General features: G+C 37.2%; 1 protein-coding gene across 1 annotated transcript in view; it reads right to left on the bottom strand.

Moving 5' to 3' along the window:
* The window catches only part of LOC139721116 (protein Obscurin-like), a 150253-nt gene extending 130127 nt beyond the window's left edge, over positions 1–20126 (bottom strand). The window contains exon 1 of the mRNA XM_071632447.1: positions 20026–20126. Coding sequence (XP_071488548.1) covers positions 20026–20038 — 13 coding nt within the window. The 5' untranslated portion in view covers positions 20039–20126. The remainder of the gene's footprint in view (positions 1–20025) is intronic.
* Positions 20127–20747: the final 621 nt, after the last annotated feature.

Genomic DNA, 20747 nt, shown 5'->3' with positions numbered 1-20747 from the left:
ATGAATTTAGACTAGTAGTGCCCAGGGCAATCAATCCTGAATTATTAATAAAGCATTCATGTGCCTTGGAGCAAGAGACCAGAAGCCTAGCCAGCAGAGCTCTGAAAAGATGGTATTCGTGGTATTCATGTCTATTGTTGAGGGTCATTGTAAGCACACACTCACACACACATCATTGGTTCCTGTGTAAAGTTCAGTTTTGTACAGAGGGTTGAAATTTGATCAAAATCTTGAACTTAACTTTAAAATTAATCAGGGATTTAATGAAACTGATTCATGCTCTCATAATCAAATCACCTCCAAATAAATTGTACGCTATTCAGCTATTGCTCAATTTAATGACAGCGCTTTCTGATGTACAGTTTTCGAACTATTAAGGATCAAAAGTGGGAAATGTTTTTTGTAACACCTAGTATAACCAATTTATAAGTGATTGTTCAAATGCTATAAAGTCAGGTTATCATCTCCTTGGGAAATGAAAACTTACTTTTTTCTGAACAACTAGGAATCAGAGCTACAACAACAACTACAACAATGATAATTGACTGTCGATGTATTCATAAAGAATCCAGTAAGACACTAATTGTGGATACTAACGTCAGCTTATTCTTTTTTATCAAACAATCAAAAGTCTTCTGAATAGCCTCTTCCCCTATACGCAGTTACTTAAACAACGAATGAACATACGTTACACAAGGGGCCTGTTTCATATAGATTGAGGGTAAGTTACAATCAATCACAAATTGTGTTTCATAAACAACTTCGCGATTGATCGCAAGTAACGCTCAATCTACTGAAATTCACGCTTGATTTTCCTTGAAATCAAGCATAAGTGTCTGTATGAAACATGACTTAGGGTCAATATTGAACTTACGCTCGATTCAACGAGTTACAATAAATAAATCGAGCGTAAGATCAATCTTTATGAAATAGGCACAAGGTTTTATAGCCGCAGCTACCACTGGAATCATACATACATGTATAGTGTTTGGAAATATGCTAACTTACTGCTGGATACGAAGATAGACTGTTTTCTATTTCCATTTTACGACACTGTTTATAGGTCTACAACATGTCATGAAGGATGGCTATCGACACAACTCTACACTTTTCCTTCCTAGCCTAAGGTGGCATTCCTACCGATCATAACCGTTACCCGGGTGCACCATGCATCCGGTGCAGTATCGTCGTTCTTACTGTCTGGCGACATTTTCATTAGTGTCATCCACGTCGGTGTCACGGTCGGTATGTTCATACCCCCACAAAAACTATTTGCTCAAATAAGACGTAAGGTGTTTCTTTATTAGTTGTAATATTCTCTGCCTTGGAACATGGGTTGAGTGTGAACCATGCCCAGAGAAAACGGTAGTAATGCTTCCCCGAAAATAGCTCAAGATTGCGTCAAGTATCATGACGTGTGTTCGACGTCACAGTAGCAGGGCTTGAAATACGAGCGTCTTCGATTTGCGAGCTATGTCTGTACGTTGCCAATCACAGCTCGCTGGGAGAGAACTTATACACTTACGGTAATATGAAGAAGTTTATGACTTCCAGATACAGTCAAAAACTCCGAAGGGGGGCAAGTTATATATAGAGCGAACTTCCGGCCACTACGATAGCGATGTCTTTAAGTGTCATTCGTTTATCAACTTTCACCGTCTATCATAAATGCTACTGTGTATGACGTTGCTTTTTTAATCATTGCCATTGATCAGTGTATCTGTAGTAGAAGCAAATAGAAATAGACATTCGTCAATTTGTGTAATTTGTAATTGATTTTATGATTGCAGTTATTGCTTTTTTTCAGCTGCAGCAATAGTCAGCGTACTATCCCCATTATTTTTTAGTTACTTTTATTGTCGTTATCATCATATTTTTGTACAGTATTTATTGCCGTCATCATCGTATTTTTGTACATTATTTATTGTCGTTGTCATCATATTTTTGTACATTATTTTGTACATTATTCTCACAATCACTATTAAATAAGCGATCTACCACGATTCGTCCGCATTTTCCCATCCCTTGATGTCTTGAAGAAGAAGACTTTTCTTTTTAATGCCAATCTGTTACTGAATTTTGTTGTAATTTCCTGTGAAACCATTCATTGACTGTGTATGAGCGTTATATAAACGATCTGATCGTATTGTGTTGTATTGTATAGTATTGTATTGTATTGTATTGTATTGTATTGTATTGTGTGCGTGTGTGTGTATGTTTGTAATTATGAAACGATAATTGTAATAGGCAGTTATTTACTTAGTTTGATCATATGAAATACCTATTAAGAAAAAGGTGCGCCAACAGGGTGGATTTCTTGTATGAAACGGCTGTTTGCATGAATAAAAAAAAAATCATGCAGTTCGTAGAGAAGTTCAAATTTTATTCTTCTCACGTAACAAAATGACAAGAAGACAGAAATCAGAAGACCATTCCTCTCTCCTATTTTTCCGATATGTACTGTGTTTAAAGACGGTTAAAGACCGATGTTTATGTATACGGTATGTATGGAACCAACAATGTATATATACATGTACATGTATGTAGGCCTACATGTACAATGATAACACAGGAACCAATAAAGCAAATCAAATCAAATCAAATCAAGATGATTATTTTTTATTTTTTATTTTTTATTTTTTGCATACAAGTACATTTGTGGAAAGATAAACTTAGTATAAAAAGAAAACAGACAGTTAAACATTATCAACCTTAACGGGTTCATCTTGATATGTGTGCTGCACTCAATCTTATTATGTAAAATATCATACTGTAATTGTGCTTTTGCTAGAAATGAAATGAATGAAGTGAAATGAATAAAATAAAGTTAATATAGCAATTAGACAGAATAGGACGACCGGAAATTTAAGCTGGCAATAAAAATTATTGCAATTATCTTTGGTTAATAGGCTTAATGAGTCAAGATTATTATCGGATTCAACATGGAATTACAGGAGGAAACGTAGTGTCTCATATAATAACATCCGTGGTGGTCATATGATACCAATTGGGGGTTTCCCTTTCTTATAGTAATGTTTCCCCCTTTTTTTCCCCATAAGAGAGAGGAAGAGAGGGAGACAGCGGGGGAGAGATTGGGGGATCACCTCGAAATCCGATCAGTGATTCCGGGTTGTGAAATACGAGACTCTGTCTCGTTTATTGGTTCTATATCCTGTAGACAATTTTGATTTGCCAGGACTATAATTTCTTTTATGCTTGTGAGTGTACGTGGGTGTATATAATGCTTTAAACATGAAGCTACAATAGATATAGCTACATGTTTTAAAGATGGACAGAGCACTTCCGACTAATTCTATTAATTGACGACGTTAATCCAAGCCCAGCCCTTCTCATCCACGCTTATGATTGGGAATAGCTTTCTATGGCAGTGGCGGATCGGGGGGGGGGGGGTGCACCTGGCGTGCGCCCCCTTTTATTTCGTTTTCTTGAAAAAGAAATAAAAAGAAAAAAATGAAAGAGGGTGAGTGCACCCCCCCTTTAGCAATCTTTTTTTATTTCATTTTATTTTTTATTTTTTGCTTGTCAGCTGATGAAACCCTGAAGTGGTTCGAGAAACGAGGACATTTGCAAATATTTGCACTTGCGTTGTTGTTGTTGTTGTTCTTCTTCTTCTTCTTCTTGTTATTTTGCTTTACAGCTGATCAAAACTGGGAAGTGGCATCAGAAATATAAACTGCTTTGCGCCCCCTCCTCCCCCCCCCCCTTTACGAAATTCCTGGATCCGCCCTTGTAAGGGGTCTTGGTAGTCCTCTCCTTGACAGAAATAAAAAAAAAAACGCTCTCACCCCCCCCCCCATCCCCTGTCTCACCAAATTGTCTTCTTCGCTTTACTCTTTTACCTATCTTTTCTTCTCTTACACAGTGGGATACAGACACCCATTAATGGTATTTAAAAGAACGATTGTTATAATAATGATTTTTAACATTACCGTGAACATCGATTTATCTCCTTTTGTACATTAAGATTGCCTACCGTGATTGAAAGAAGTCAACATTTTTGCTGGTGTAATCTATCCTTGTATGTTCCCAGTTAGCACCTAAAAATACAAGAGGGTGAAATGTTTTCTATCCGTCAGTATCTACACCAATGTCTAGATGGATTCTGAAATATGTTCACTGGAGAAAATTTCTGTCACAAGAATGACTCGTACCTTGCTGCTGTCAGTTATCACTTAATGAGATAGTTTTGAAGGATGGTTTTGAAGTAGTGATAAGCATGGCAGTAAATCTCTCGTCTCAAATATTAATTTGCAGACTGCCTGACGTGTGGCCGTAAACAAACCATCCTTTTCACCGAAGTTCCACACTAGTCTGAATTTATCAAACATATCTCCCAATGTTTTTTGTGCGGTAGTGACTTATTGTCGGAAGAAAAGAAAATGATATCACGCAAAACATTGTCATAGTGTTTATCAGCGGGTATACTAAAGATAGCTGAAGAATTTATTTCATACTATTTCTTAGACGTCTTTTGTGGTCGTCTTCATAAATTGTATTTCCATTTCGGCTGAAAGTGTGTGTGTGTGAGATAATGTGTGTGAGTGCGAATAATTGTTTGTGTAGGCCCTATGCAGAAAGTACAGGGATAGGAGGGGCAGCTTCGGATAGCTGCAACAGAGTCATACAGCAAACGAATTGATATTTGATACGTAATGTGTCGGTCTCGTGGACCTTGAGTGCCTAGTATCGAACTCATGGGCTTTTTGACTCGTGGGCTATATGACTCGTGGGCTGTATGATTCGTGGTTGTCGAACTCGTAACGTGCACACCCTGCAGCTGGGGGAGTGGGCTATAATACAGTTTTAGCTATGAAAGCACTCTTTTTCGATGTACATTTTTTTTTCACCTTGATTGTTATCAATTTGATGAGTGAAATGCCAGGTATTAAATTTCGAGTTTTGATTTCCATTTCAAAAGTCGTAGCACACAGAAAGGGTTTAATTCCATTTGATACTTGTGTCAAAAATATGCGATTATTTTGTTACTTTGTACAGTACCAATATATGATTATATATATCACTGTATTTGTATTATTTGTATTCTTTTTCGGATTAACGAACCTTGGGAAAACTACTTACAACCATAATACGCAGACTTAAGTTATGACATGATTCACGTACCCTGAACACAGAACTCTTACACTTCTGTGACCCTGAACGCTCAGTTACTATACATTGAAGAGAGTAGTAGCCGTGTGAGGGCAGTATTACACCTTGTTTGACTCCCCCTCCTCGCTCACATATCAGTTTCCATTCAGGCACACACTCCATTTCAATCAGCCCATTATTTTCGAATATTTACACTACACTGCAAAAAATGCGGTGTTAAAAGTGTAACACCAACCGGGTGTCAAACTGTGGGTGTTAAATTTGGTGTTAAATTGACACAATTTGACACCCTTCGGTGTTAATTTAACACCAACATTCTCTAATTCATTGGGTGTTAGATTCTCGGTGTTAAAATGACACCCAAGTGGTGTTATACTTTTGTCATGAAAAGGGGGTTTTCACTAATAACACCGTATCGGTGTTAGTTGTCCAACAGAGAAAGTCACGTGTTCGCAGTCCGATGATCTCATTGGTTACACATGCCAATGCCTGAAATTTGTTGCTGTGGCGCGGAGTCGTCAACGTCTGTCATCGCGATAGTCAGGTTTTCGATGTCGTCTGGGGCTAAAAATGACATTGAATCTATGATGGTGACTTTGCTAAGTCTGTCAGCGGGGATAAGTATTTTTTAAGGTAATTATTTCCTGTACCAGTTATTTTCTATCATAAACGATGTGCATGATTTTCACGGATTTCATCGCATATTATAGACAACTTTGTCTTTGCACGCACGTAATACTATAGTATACTATGTAGCGCAGCATACTAAGTACATGTAGCCTATAGTGTTTGCCATACATAATAGGCCATAACACCAACGCGCTGTCAACAGCGGTGCATTGAGTCCGAATTTCGCTGAGGGTTCCTTTGTCCAATAATTGCATTTTAAAAATATCATCAAATTTTAAATATAAAAGGTTCTGTGGCATTTTGTATTGTTATTGATGTAGTTTTCTTACCTCTGAGGCTCTGGTGCGGATCTTTGTTAGCGCGCAAATCATTAGGTCCTACCCGCACTGACGTGCACGAAGACGAAGTTCGAACAATGTTTGTGTGTACATGTTCGTAGGTTTGTACATGTTCGTAGGTATACTGGTAGGCCCCTAGGCCTACTATATTTTTTGTAGGGCCTACTGTAACTGTTCTAGGTCCAAACTGTTAGGTTTAAATTAGTACTAGGTACTAGTAGCAAATATCGCTCTAAAAAGAGCGTAAATACCCGATTAAAGGGGCTGGGTGGGGGGTTCTCCCGACCCGATTTTTGTTTATCACAACAGGTTACGTGATGTTTTCAGTAGCTACAGTGTACACGTAGGAACGTAGGGGCCTATATAGGACGCTAGTGTTTGCGCGTGGATCTTACGTTAGAATCTACTAACTAGTTTCTAATATGAGTACTACTATTTATGAGTTTGCTAACCGCTTACAAATTTACATTATATAAGAATATGCTCTTATAAAGTTGATGACGTCACATGCATGTAAAACCGGTATTTCCACCGAGTCCATGTTAAGACTCTAGACTCTAGATCTAATTGTAAGGTGCGAGTTCAAGGGTAGCGAGAAACAGAATCACAGCCCATATTAATAACTGGCAGTTGTTCTCTGTCTGAGAACTGATCCTAAATTTCACAAATGAGTCAAAATGGAATACATGTATTGCTTTTTTCATGATTCAGGTAAGGGAATATACGTCTACTTTGATGGTAGTATTTGTTGAAATAATCTCTTGAAAAAAAAAAAATCCCTTCTGGAATATGCCTCTTCCCCATACTTATGTCATTGCCACACTTAATGATATTGGCAATAGTGCACATGAGAATCTTGAAAATGACAGAATTGCAAAAAGACCTTTTATTATCTATCTAAAAAACCTTGAAAATGAGTAGATCAATTGCAAAATGGCATTTGATTTTTCCATTTCTCCTCAAATAATATTTGCATAAATGTACACTGCATAAAGATGATGAATACCTGGAAGCAGGATATTATTGCCCCCCCCCCCCCCCCCCCCCCCCCCCCGGTGGCTAATTAAAACGAACTTGAAATTATGAGCATATCTCAAGTAGGTATATATAATAGAATCACCGACTGAATTAATCTGAAGCCACCTGAACAAAACCCTTTGTTTTCTGCAGTTCTGATCAAATCTTTCATGCACACAAGATAAATCTGTTTCATGCACTTGTATACAGTAAATACACCAGTGCAGTTATGTGGATGTTCAGTACTTTGAATCCTAAGCCAGTGCATCACACCTTGCGCACCAGTTTGACAGTTTGTGGACTTGTAGCCACTTGATAATTATGTATGTTCATGGTCCTTACACTTGCAGGTTGAACAGTACTTCTCACTCCTTCTCCCAGGCAACGATGCCAAGCTTTTTTGAGCAGTGGCCAGTTTTTGGTGGAAGGTCTTGTCAAGCTAGCAAGAGGAAAGCCTTCAGAAACCACAGTCAAGCTGTTGAGATTGCTGGGAGAACACATGCGAAAAACTGATGTGGATTCATGAGACTTGGAGCAATCATCAAATAGTGTACCACCAGACCTGGTAGCAGTCAGGGTATGCACAATACTATATGGGTTTTTTATATAGGTTTTATGTTCTAGATGTCTATCCATCCAATATCGTTTCTTGCGTATCATGCCGCAAGTTGAAAACAATCATCTGTGAATGAAACTTGGTAAGGCTATGTAAATCCAGGGGGCGTTCCACAAAACTTGTCATTGGTGACAACTGTTATAAGTAGCTGAAATCTTTGCATCTGACAATACATTTTATCAAAGGTTTCCCTGGAGTCGATAAGAGTCATGAGGTCAATAATCAAGGGTCAGGAGCCCTTCATTATGAAAAAAAAATGATGCAGGAAATATCTTGTGACTTTGATTTTTCAAAGGCAGATGAATGGATTTCACCAAACTCAATTGTAATACATTGTATAAAAGTTCACAGTCACAAATCAATATGTAATGTAATTTTGTTATTTTGGAGATGCTGATGAAATAAAGAAGAGTTGTTTTTTCTTGTTTTTTTTTAAAGAAGTCACACAACAACCCATGGGTTCATCCTACATGAAGGATCATATGTTTTACTTAATGCTCCCTGATTATGCAGTGCAATTCACTGATAATTTCTGTTGATACCTGGATACTTTGTTAATGAGTCGTAGAATATATTGTATATAACATGCATTTCTTACAACACAGCATAGAATGTAAGTAACCTGCAAATCCTTCTTGTACTCTATCTGCTTCCACCTGTGAACCAGGGCGCAAGGATTGTGCAAGATTGCTGTGGCTTTGGCTATAGACTACCTTATCCGATTTCAAAAGGTAAGTCTACATGACTATAAGGTTTGTTCAAATATGATGCGACAAACCCCCTGACATTTTTAGTGTTCAGATATGGTGCGCCGAACCACGCCACTTTCATTATGTTAATGAATGCACAGGACTCAAAAAAAAAAAATAAGATAAAGATAAACTCATGACATTGTATCTTCACTTACTTTTGAGCTTGATTGCACCATAACTTCTTGCCACTGTGTGGCAAAATATATTCCTCTTGCCTCACTGTTTTTGTTTTGTTTTGTTGCATTTTGATCTGTTTATTTGTTTGTTTTTTACCATCTCATATCGCATTGATTTGTGCACTAAAATGTTGCCGGAGTTTGGCTCATCGTATCTGAACAAGCCTTTATGAGTCATTTTGGACAGGCAATTAGAACTCACAGTACTTTGGTATTCTGAAAATGAAATTGATTTTTACGAGTTTAATTGATTTTCCATTTTCTACTTTCTATGATCTGTTTTTGTATTAGAAAAGAAATTAGAGGTCAAGGGAAATTTTCTGGGGTTTTTTGTGTTGTTGGACTATGTAATTTATTAAGATCACTTGCTTTTCAATGTTTCACAGGTTAACTTTTTTTTTTTTTGATGTTGTGAATATTTTTTCGCACTTGCCTTTGTCAGGGTTATGTCCTGATGTCGACGAGAACTTTACTCGTGAATGCTTCAAAGTCGATCCTTGAACTTTAAAGATTGTCTTCCCCATATGTAGGCTGAAATTTTGAAGTTGCTTTTTGATCAGTCACGAATAAGAGAAAAGTGATAAATTTCAAAGCTTCTTTAAGAAAAAATAGGTATAAGTGAGTTTTAATTGTGAAATTATAGTGATCTTTAAGTAAAATGGAATAAGATCCATTTATTATCCTCTGCCAAGAAGTGGTGCCTGAATTGTTATGGTTTTGAGTAGTCCATCCCTCCGTGTGTGTGATAGCTTGAAATCTGTTAAAATAATCATAAATGTGAATAAAATGTGTTAAGCCTATGTATGACTGAGTCTATCAAATTGCATTATGGAATCGAAATAAAGGTCACAGTCAAATTTGTCTAGTTTTTATTTGTAATAGATTCATACAATGTCTGTTTGTTTTTCATTGTTTCCTTACATTTTCAGCCTGATGCTAGTTTTGATCACCACTTGAAGAGGGAAAGCAGAAGAAGATGCAGCTCTTGATGCAGCTTGCTTGCTTGAAGATCAGAAGATGCAGCTTGCTTGACAGAGGACGTCAGAAGGATAACATACATGTGTACCGATATTACTTCATTGTTGACCACTTGGTACTACCCTGCCCTGGTGATATCATTCAGAGTGCCTTCGACACATTGTTCAAAGCACATTAAATATGTGTTTTGTCTACGGTATGCAAAACCTCTCATCAACCTTTGGACATTTGGAATTACCCCGAGTTCGTGAACCGAGATCTAAACTTTCAAATAGATAATGAAGTGATGCATTCTTTAGAGTTCCCACTGAAACTGCTTTTTTTTCACTGTTTGCCATACGAACATGGACTGAGTGATGGACAAACAATAAATTGCGCCCAGGGGGCCTGTGTACGGACATAATTTGATTCGTTCAATGGTTTTAGAAGACACTTGAAGAATCATCATTGTGACAATGAAACTGTGAAGATACTCCAAGTCCAGTTCTATGGAGGAACCGAGATAGAGACTGATGATACAAGTTGTATACAGTTGATGAAGCAGTACTCTCCATTAGTCGATGACAGTTTTTGATGAGGAGGTGATTACCTTTAGTCCAGAGGACATTGAACAACGACCTTGTAATTTTTACATGTCCTAGTTTACATGTGTCAGTATGGAGTAATGCATTACCATGGTAACATCAAATTTTCATAAAGATTACAAATACAGAATGTGGATCAAGCTACTCAGTTTTTAAATCAATTCTGTTGAAATTCGATTGTCCAGAAATCTGTTGCCATGGCAATTGCAGTTTTTAAACAAATCATACAAAATTGTGTGGATCACGCTGCTCTCTTAGTTTCTTTTTTTTTTAGCATTTAAATTTGAATTTGATACATGTGGTCACTATGATAATATGTTATCGTGCAAGACACTTTTTTATGGGGGTCATAAATCCGTTTTCCATGGCAACAGCATCTTCATACAAATCATCCACAAGTACGATGTGGATTCAGCTAACTTCCTCAGATTTTGAGCATTTGACTTTAAATTTGGCACATGTGACCACTGTATTATGTACCTGTGCTAATTTTATTTTTCGTCATTGTCAAATAGTATGTTGTCAAGTTAATGGTATTTTGTAATGAGAATCGTATGAACTACAAGTGGATTGAGCTTACTCTCTCAATTTTTAGCAATAACCTTGAGATATGACACCTATATATTGTGACAAGATAAATTCTAGATGTGCAAAAACACTTTTCTCGTCAATGTTAAACAATGCGTTGCCATGCTAAATTTTTTTTTTTAATACAAAGCAATCGAAGATATTGTGATTGACTCATAACTCCCTCATGTTTTAGGCATTTGACTTGAAATTTGGCACGTGACCACTGTAGTGCGCTAATGTGCAAATGTCATCTTTTGTATCGGTCAAAGAAAGTGTTATCATGGCAGTGACATTTTCAAATTAAAAACTTACACAACAGTTGATTATGCAATCTCCCTCAGTTTCTGAGCATCTGGCCTGAAATATTGAACAGAGTGCTAATGTAATGGCAACCATCTTTTAAAATGAAAATCAAACAAAAATACTGTGAATTGGGTGAGCTCCCTCAGTTTTCTAGCATTTGACTTGAGGTTTCGCTCATGTAACCAGTGTAATCTTAAAATGAGTCGCACACTGATCTCACTGTTGAGTAATCTTGCTATGGTAACAACTTTTGTTACATTGTACTTTTTTTTCAACAAAAGGCATACAAGAATATCATGAATTGAGCTAACTCTCTAAGTTTTAGGTGGGGGTATCAATTACATCCAGTTCGAGTTGAAAATATTGGCCCAAGAAGGCCTTATGTGTGTCATTTGAATATTTAAATGATCCGAATTTCACATGCTTGTATCATCACTTGCAATAGCATTGATCAAAAGAAAGAGTATAATTTTTTTTTTTTATGTTAACATTTTACAACCAGACTGGATGATCTATGTTGAATATTTGAATTATACAGCTGAGTAGGCAATTCAATTTGAACATTTGAATGATAGAGCCAAGAAGATATAATACTAGTATCAATTTCATTTGAAAATTCAACTTGATAGTGCCAAGAAGGCCAAAGGTATTCGGAGTGAGTATTTAAATTTGATATTTTAGCCTACAATAGCCATAATGGATCTCATTTGCATAGATAATCAAAGAACCAACTGACAGGGTCAAAGGTATTCCATTTTGATACTTATATTGTAGAGATGAGGCTTTCATTACATGTAATAGAATTATTGTGTTTTGTTGTGACAGACAGAATTTATTAAATATTTTGATCAACCTAGTAGCACGTGACTGTCTTTCACCTACTTACATTACTGTGTTATTTTGTGCGATTGAATGTGGAGAGTGTGAAATGATGTCGAGGTATCGACACTTCAAATTGTTAATAAGTTGGCATCACTTGGAATTTATTTCTCACTCTGAAGCGTTGAATCAACACTTCTGTGGTGTCAAATAAACACCAAATAATGCAAACTTATAACACTTTGAAGTGTTAGAATAACACCATGACAGGTGTTGGGGTATAGATTCTAACAACAAATAGTGTTGAAGTTACACCGTCATTGGTGTTAAAGGGTGTCAAAAGAACACCAAAGTGGTGTCAACTTATCAATAATCTAAGCAACACCAAAGCTGGTGTTGGTATATTGTAACACCACGGGTGTTGAACTTACACCATAACTGGTGTTGGGATGTCAAATGAACACCATTATGGTGTCAACTTCTTAACACTCTCTTAAGTGTTGAAAAAACACCGAGGCTGGTGTTGGTATATTTTTACACCCTTTAACACCCATGGGTGTTGGATATTTTAACACCAGAGACGGTGTTACTTCAACACCAGATGGTGTGGTCCTTTATTGAAGTTCGGCCGGTGTTAGATTCAACACCAGTGGTGTTAAATCTAACACCACTGTTTTTGCAGTGTAGCATGGAATCGGCTTCTCAATTATGACATCCACCTTTTCGTTCCTGACGAAATGTGAAGAAAATCGAGTTGTCTATTGCCTTTATTTCTTCAGGTCATATAAAGTGTAGAATATTGGAGGGCCTTATTCCTACCTTGAAAATGAATTAAAAAAAAAAAACGACGCACTTTTGCGGAGAGCAGAGTAGGGCCATACTTCCACGAGTGAGGCTCTGTCGCAGCTATACTAAAGAATACAGAGAGCCAGTCCATGGTAGATAGTATATTTTATGCCACGTTAATAGCGCATTTAGCATTAAATCATTGATTGGCAACACGAAACACACTATAGGCAAGTACTGGCGAATCGTTAGTTTCTATTGGCTTCGACACGCTTAAAATGACCTTCACAAATTAACATGTAAATTATTGTGATCGAAGGTAACAAAACAAATCAATATTGAATGTGATTATGATATCATCATTATTATTACCATTCTTCTTCTTCTTCTTCTTCTTCTTCTTATTATTATTATTATTATTATTATTATTGTTATTGTTATCATTATTGTTATTATTATTGTTATCATTATTATTATTATCATCATCATCAGTATTATTATTATTAGTAGTAGTAGTAGTAGTAGTAGTAGTAGGTAGTAGTAGTAGTAGTAGTAGTAGTAGTAGTAGGAGTAGGAGTAGTAGTAGTAGTAGTAGTAGTTACTACTACTAGTAGTAGTAGTAGTAGTAGTAGTAGTAGGAGTACATACAGTAGTAGTAATAGTAGTAGTAGTATCATCAGATCATCATCATCATTATGTATCTTAGGCTTTTATCATCCACTGCTGCCGTGAATGAAGAAGAATTTGACACCATATTCAGAGATGACAAGGCTTTGTTGATTTCTAATAATCATAGTCTTTGTTTCAAAACAGACTTTTTAACAATGTCACTTACTGTTATTGCCATCACAACAGCCGAAATCGTCAAAGAATCAAAACATTTCAAACTTTTGATATGAAAAAGTTATTATTGACTGTAACCTTGGCTTCTATGTTTATTTGAGCTATGTTGTTCTTATTTCCAGGAAATGAACAAAAATTTAGCAGACTAATATTTGAACTTTCTAAAAAAAGAGAGAAGTTTTTGACTTCATAGTTCCCCGAAGAGATATCAGAATAAAAACAGTGAGCATAAAAGCCTTTCCGTTTTCTTTTCTTGGCAAGGTATTCATCTCAGTTAGGCTTTGCTTACCATCCTTCGTATGATCATAATAGTTTAGTTATTACATATAAATTCATCTCCTCCTTTCTATAACTCAATATGATTCTAAAACTCATGACTATTACTCAAAGTTGATACACATTTGTGAAACATAATTTCCAGGTTGTTGGTATCAAACACCACAATATGTGAGTGTGTGTGCGTAAGTGAGTGCGGTATGTGATGGCGTAATGATGATGACGTTTGTGTCTGTGTGTTTAAAGTACTGCTGATACTGTACTGTGCGATACCTTGAGTGAATAAAACAGTGCACATTTTTCATGTATTCATTGTTATTCATTAGTATAAATGTTATATTCATTGTGATTACTTTCAAGATGTCACTTCCATTTCTACTACCAATATTACTACTACTTCTACTACTTCTAATACTACTACTCCTGCTGCTGCTACTTCTACTTCTATGCTACTCTTATCAAGCATGTTAAGTTTTAGTTCAAGTTCAAGTTAATTTCCTTTCAACATAAATTCAACAAACAGAAGCTTCAAAATAATTGTGATGATTCTTTTTACATTGTCATCTCCATCGATGCATGCGTATACAAGCAAGCGCGCCGGAACACTTTTGGTTTGGAGGGGGGGGGGGGGGGGGGGGCAAAATCTCGACGGGGGCACATTATGTAACGGTGTGAAATCCTCCGCGAGGGAACGAAGCAGCCGAGCGGGGGTACCACGGTAGGGACTTTTCATAAAAACAGAGTACAAAAGTCGCATTTATAAAGCATTTAAAAGCAAATTTCTAGGAAATTACTCATAGTGGAAAAAAATAATACGAAGGACTATGATTATAACATACGGGGGTACATTTATGTGGCGGTGTAAGATCCTCGGCGAGGGAGCGAAGCGACCGAACAGGGGGAGGGTGTGGGAGGGGGATACCCCCCCCCCCCCTCCCACGGTAGGGACTTTTTGTACAAACAGAGTGCAAAGGTCGCGCTTATAGAGCATTTAAAAGCAAATTTCTAGGAAATTAAACATGGTGAAAAGAATTTAGTGCGAAGGACTATGATTATAAGATGATATGGGGGGTACATTTTTATGTGATGGTGTGAGATCCTCGGCGAGGGAGCGAAGCGACCGAGCAGGGGGGGGGGGGGGTGTTGGAGGGGGGTATCACGGTAGGGACTTAAAAAAAAAACCAGAGTGTAAAAGTCGCCTTTACAGAACATTTTAATTCAAATTTCTAGGGAATTTAACGTAGTAATACAAACATCACTGCGAAGGACTATCACCATAACTTATGGAAATTGTTCATTTTACTATATATGTACGGGCAGAGCGAGCGAGCCACTTTCACTTTGCCATTCGTCTGAAATGTATTCATTAAAAGCTTAAACGTGATCGCATTGTTCGAGCAATACAAATCATTCTTATATTACTAAAAAGCATAGAAGAAAGGGAAAATGTAAGGTTTACTAAAGGTATGTTTCAGGGGCACACTCGAGGACGCGAGGCTACCATCTATATATGCACTAAATTTACTCATAAGTAAATATTAGCGTGTAGATATTATAATGTATATTAATAATGAATTATGATTTTCACCCCGTTAGGGGCGAATATTTTGCATTTTCAGTTATGAAATTAACAACTTTTAGACAAGAAAAGTACCTTCATTGTTCATTTTGGCCTTTAAATGATTGATTAATTATTTGTTAAAGGGAGCAGGGGGGGGGGGGGGGGCAAAAACTCGCTTTGCCCCCCTCAAAAAAATTATTTGGGGAGGGGGCAAGTCCTGCCCTGCCTCCCCCCCCCCCCGCTTCCGACGCCCTTGTAACAAGTCTTTTTGATATTGCTAAAAAGCATAGAAGAGAGGGAAAATGTAAGGTTTACTAAGGTATGTTTCAGGGGGCACACTCGAGGACGCCCCCCCCCCTTTCAAGTTAAGAGCACCTCCGCACTTTTCACCATCACATACCTTAAGAGACTCACGGAGTGAGTGAGAGAGGGGAACGGTGTTAGTCCGTAATCGACACGTCACACGGGTAACGTGTCATTCTTATAGCAACCATCTTAGCTAGTCTCAGACATCCTAGACTGTCGGACTGATATCATGAATTTGATGTTAGTCCTCCCTCACTCAAGCGTACCAGTTTTTAATGTTAAACTATAAAGCTGAAGTAAACAACATGAATATGAACATAAATAAACATACATCAAAAAAGAATAATGCAAAAACTGACATATCCATTTGATTAACTTGAGATATCATGGGATTGAATCTGCAGAAAAAAACAAAGGAATTCTCATAATATCTTGAAAAATATTTCTTGTCATGTAACAAGCGTAGTATCAATGAAAAGGTTATTTTTCCTCTATTTTGATGATGACCTTAAATAAACTTTGAAAATGGCGTTTGTCTGTTTTTGCATTCAGACTTATGTATTCAAACACATTATTTTTATATAAGTAGCCCTACATAAATAGATAGAGAGAAAAGAAGAAATACATTGATAGCTCTACATGCATAAATAGGTGTAAGATGTACATACATGTATGTATATTCTTATATTAGCATGGATACAATCATACTATTGAGTGGTTTAAAATATACATGCTTGCTTTTCAGTGGACCTCTCAATTTTTTTTTTCTCAACTGAAGCATAACTTTGTATTTTTTGCTAGTATGCATGCATATCTTTATCTGTATCATTTATCCGTTGCAAAGTAGAACGCTTATGTTTATGATATATTTCCTGATTTATTATGTTTTATGTTTTGTTGGAAAAAGAAGAATGAAAATAATTGAACTGAATTGAATTGAATTGAATTGAATTGAATTGAATTGAATTGAATTGAATTGAATTGAATTGAATTGAATTGAATTGAATTCATCGTCATCCTTCCTGCATCTCAATAAGTCTTCGAGAATGCATGGCAATGATCACGACTTTCAAAGCTTCTATTTCAGTTATCGATGTCTGGAGTACAGACTAGGCGATGCTATTGATTGCGCTATATCAGGACGTGACGTCATAAGAAGCTCGATGCCACTCCAAGCCATCTCTCTATAAGGTGGCTTACCCCTGAAAAGGTCTTGAGAAACTGATCGAGCCCCCTCCCCTCCCCCTTCCCCGCCCCCACTATATACTCCTCAACACAGATCATAACGTTTATGATGATACTGTATAACAACGCATACTGTGTTTCTATGACTGTATGAGTGTTAACATGTATGACACCACACTGTCAATAGCTTTAGAGTGCTCAGTTGCCACGTTTTGCGTTACAGCCATATACTCCTATGTAACAATGGGGAATAGCTCAAAAGGGATTACAAATGTAGTTTCTGTTTATTTCCTCCTTTTTCTTCATTTCGATTCTAGTTAAAGAACACCGGGGAAAGGGGATCATAGGGCTCTACAGAGTGGGCTTTGGGAAGTATTGCGTTATAGAGGAAGATGCTATAAGTCATAATCCACTTGACGTAATCGCTTGTGGTAAAAATGCTATCATTTTACAGATGATTTTGTATTTTTGTTGTCTCAATTTTGCAAAACGGAAAAGCTATACAAAGGATTTAATATGCAAAAAGCTTAGATTTCTTTAAATTTCAGTGATGAGAAAGATTATGATACAGCATCATTGGTGATAAATTGTAACAGTGCTTGAAATACATGCCTGGTCATAAAACGGTATATATATAGAAACATATCGATATAGAAATATTCTCGGCAAGCTTCAAAACACTATTATAGAGATTGCAGCATAACATTGAATTAGAGAAGTAGCTTCCTTTCATTGCTTGTATAATCATGTTCAAAGGTCTGATCTAATTGTGTTACTTACTTTGAAGAAGAAGTTTATGCTCTACTCACAGAATTCTAAATTTTGATAAAATCGTAAGTTGCTTATTTTCCCATACCTCTGGACCATATCTGCAGCAGTGCCACGGGCTTTTGCTTCATTGACAACTGATAAAGTGTGTTTGGGACCATCACATACAAACCCAGTACCAAATGTCTCCAATTGTCCCTGTGTTTAGTTTTGTTTTTCTTTTTAAACCGCGCCCATGTTGTCCATCTTTGCGTTTGTGGGTGCGCATTTTTTATTTTCAGCTGTTATATTGGAGCTGAGGCGCTTTAAAAGATACAATGGAATTCTTTTTTATTATTACTGTTATTATGGAGTCAAAGACAGGAATAAATATATACCGAACTTTAGATCTTTTACTACCTTCCCCCCCCCTTTTCCAATATTCTGCCTGAACGATTTAAAAGAAAAGAGAAAAAAATATTAGTAATACAGAGTATACCATAATTCCATATTGAATCAATAGAGCGTTTTTGTAGTGTAGTGGGTGTACTTTAAAGTACAAGAATACCACAATGGAGATTGTGTTATATAATGCTCAGTATGTTTTATATCAAATATACATTTGAAGAGCTTGGTTCGAAATGGCGCCAAATCCATCATTTTTTATCAAAGGATTTAGCGCCTTTTGGAAGCAAGCCCTTCAATTCTCTGTGTTTTGTTTTTGTCGTGCGTGTTTGTGTTTTGCTTTTTTGTTTGTTTGTTTGTTTGTTTGTTTGCTTACTTGTTTTAATGGAGGGGGCCTCCGGGCTACTGAAGAGCTAATAGCATGTAATGTTTAAGTCCCGAAAGAAAAGCTGACAAAACCAAACAAACAACGAACATTTTCTTAACAGATCATCTCTTGGGTCTGCTGTTTTAGATAGCGAGGAATGTTGTGATAATCAACCTCATCCTCATCAGTTTGTGTTTCATTCACATCCATATGAAGTATAATATTGCAACTGATTGCCAAATTGCCCTACATCGACGTAAATAAGCACTGATTTGATCAGTGTTTTAGTAGTAGCCATGATAAAAAATCATGGGCGTACATACTCCACGCAGTACCCGCTGCATGCTATAAGGATTAGAACCAACACTTGCTGTCGGGCGAAAGCTCGGTGGTCTAGTGGAGATGGCGCCTGTCCGGTGATCAGGAGGTCGTAGATTCGAATCCTACTCGAGTATGTACGCCTATGATTTTTTATCATGGCTACTACTAAAACACTGATCAATTCAGTGCTTATTTACGTCGATGTAGGGCAATTTGGCAATCAGTTGCAATGAAAACATCTCGACGGAAGAATTTCATGAATTTGAAGTATATTATGTATGTATGTATGTATGAATGTATATACATATTCATTCGTTTATATACACAGACAGATACATACACATATGTCTAGACAAAGGTTACGAACTCCAGAGGTACGTGTGTGTGCTCTGATGTTTGCGTGTTCTAAATGTTTGGAACAGAATTGTAGAGCATTTAATCTTCTTTATTCTTTCATTCATGTAAACGATACTTGAGGACATAAGGTATACCACTAAAGTTATCAGAGGTGCGTAACTATAGCTGTGAAAGAAATCAGGTGCACGTACTCACGCTATCTATGCCACTTACACCATGCCAGCTATGTTGCGCTGAAGAGTTGCGCACAAAATTTCAGTTGCATTGATCAAATTAGGAATATAGTCATAACTATACTAGGTGACATATTCACATCTAAAGTAGATATAAATTCCGTTTGACGCGACACTTTGAACAAGTCATGACATACTAAATGTTTGCCTCCCCTTGTTAAACACAATCTTAATCTTTGCCTTATACCTATTTCAAGTTATTACTGCCTTATAATGTCTGAAACAGGAGGTTAGATATTCCTATTTTGCGATTACGTTACACTTTAAGCCCTCGACACAAGGAGAAGTTCCAAATACCTTTTTTTGTGTCACTTTGCTCACCCAAATGTATTCAGGTTTATCACATCAGGTGCATGAAGGAATAAAATCTCCAGTATTGAAAGCCGATGCGATGGCGTAATGCGCAAATGCAGCTGAGAGAGCTCACTGCTATTAAACAGTCAACTTTCACCGAAGATTTGCATACAAAGTTTACATGTCTAATATATCGGACACATGAAGGGGAAATGAACGCAATGACATCATAACTCCCAGAGACTATGAAAAGATATTGTGCATTCTACTAGCATAATGTCTAACGAATTGAAAAATCCGGCTCCACATACTAATGTATTGTCAAACCTCTTGAGTGGGGATAAACATCAACAGCAGTACATCAGACTTAAGTAAATCCAAACTGAAAACCTGCCACATGAAGCAAAAGCATTATGACGTCATCTACTTACCTTTGCCGGACATGCCGAATCATTTGTCAACCCACATTCACTCAATGTAATATTTCCCGAGGTCTTCGCAATGAAACCGGTTGATAGTAGATTCCAATAAGCGATCATAGTCAATAGGCAATGGTAGGTCCACAGTCCCGTGGTGCAGTCGATGAATAAGAAGACCTGATCCAGTTACCGAACAGTGGCCAAACATAAACCAATCAGTGTCCGCCTAACTAATGTCAAAGGTCAAAAAGAATGACGATACTGAACTATCACTGTCATGTTTGGATAGAAATTCCTGTCTCCTCTCTAACGGCATTTACCACCCCGGTGCAGTTTAGTACCAGCGGTCTCTTACACATCGCTTAGCCCCACTGAAAGTAGTCTTCCATCAGGCAGGGGAATAGCATAGTTTGCCTCCAGATCTTCCAAAAATAAATGCGCAATATTTCATGTCAGATGCGGTAGAACTACCAAGGGACAGCGGAGAGTACCCAATCCATCTCTTCTGCACTTTCTGCGGTGCATTCTACCCTAGTCTTCTATTCCCGCGCTTTTATCTTCCGGCGCGCCAAACCTCAAACTGCTTTACTACGTGGGAACTCTGCAGGCTGTGGCGTATGCACGCTTTAACCAATGAAATATTCCTAGTCAAGTCTTTGACTGACTTCTTGTGGACTTACGTACATCTGAAGCACTTTACAAGCAAACAGGCTGTGGTCATGAGAATTCTATTT

Source organism: Diadema antillarum, unplaced genomic scaffold (genome assembly GCF_040938485.1).
Source record: "Diadema antillarum isolate AM-2024a unplaced genomic scaffold, OU_Dant_1.0 scf00000139, whole genome shotgun sequence".
Lineage (NCBI taxonomy): Eukaryota > Metazoa > Echinodermata > Echinoidea > Diadematoida > Diadematidae > Diadema > Diadema antillarum.
This window is presented reverse-complemented; position numbering and strand designations above follow the sequence as displayed.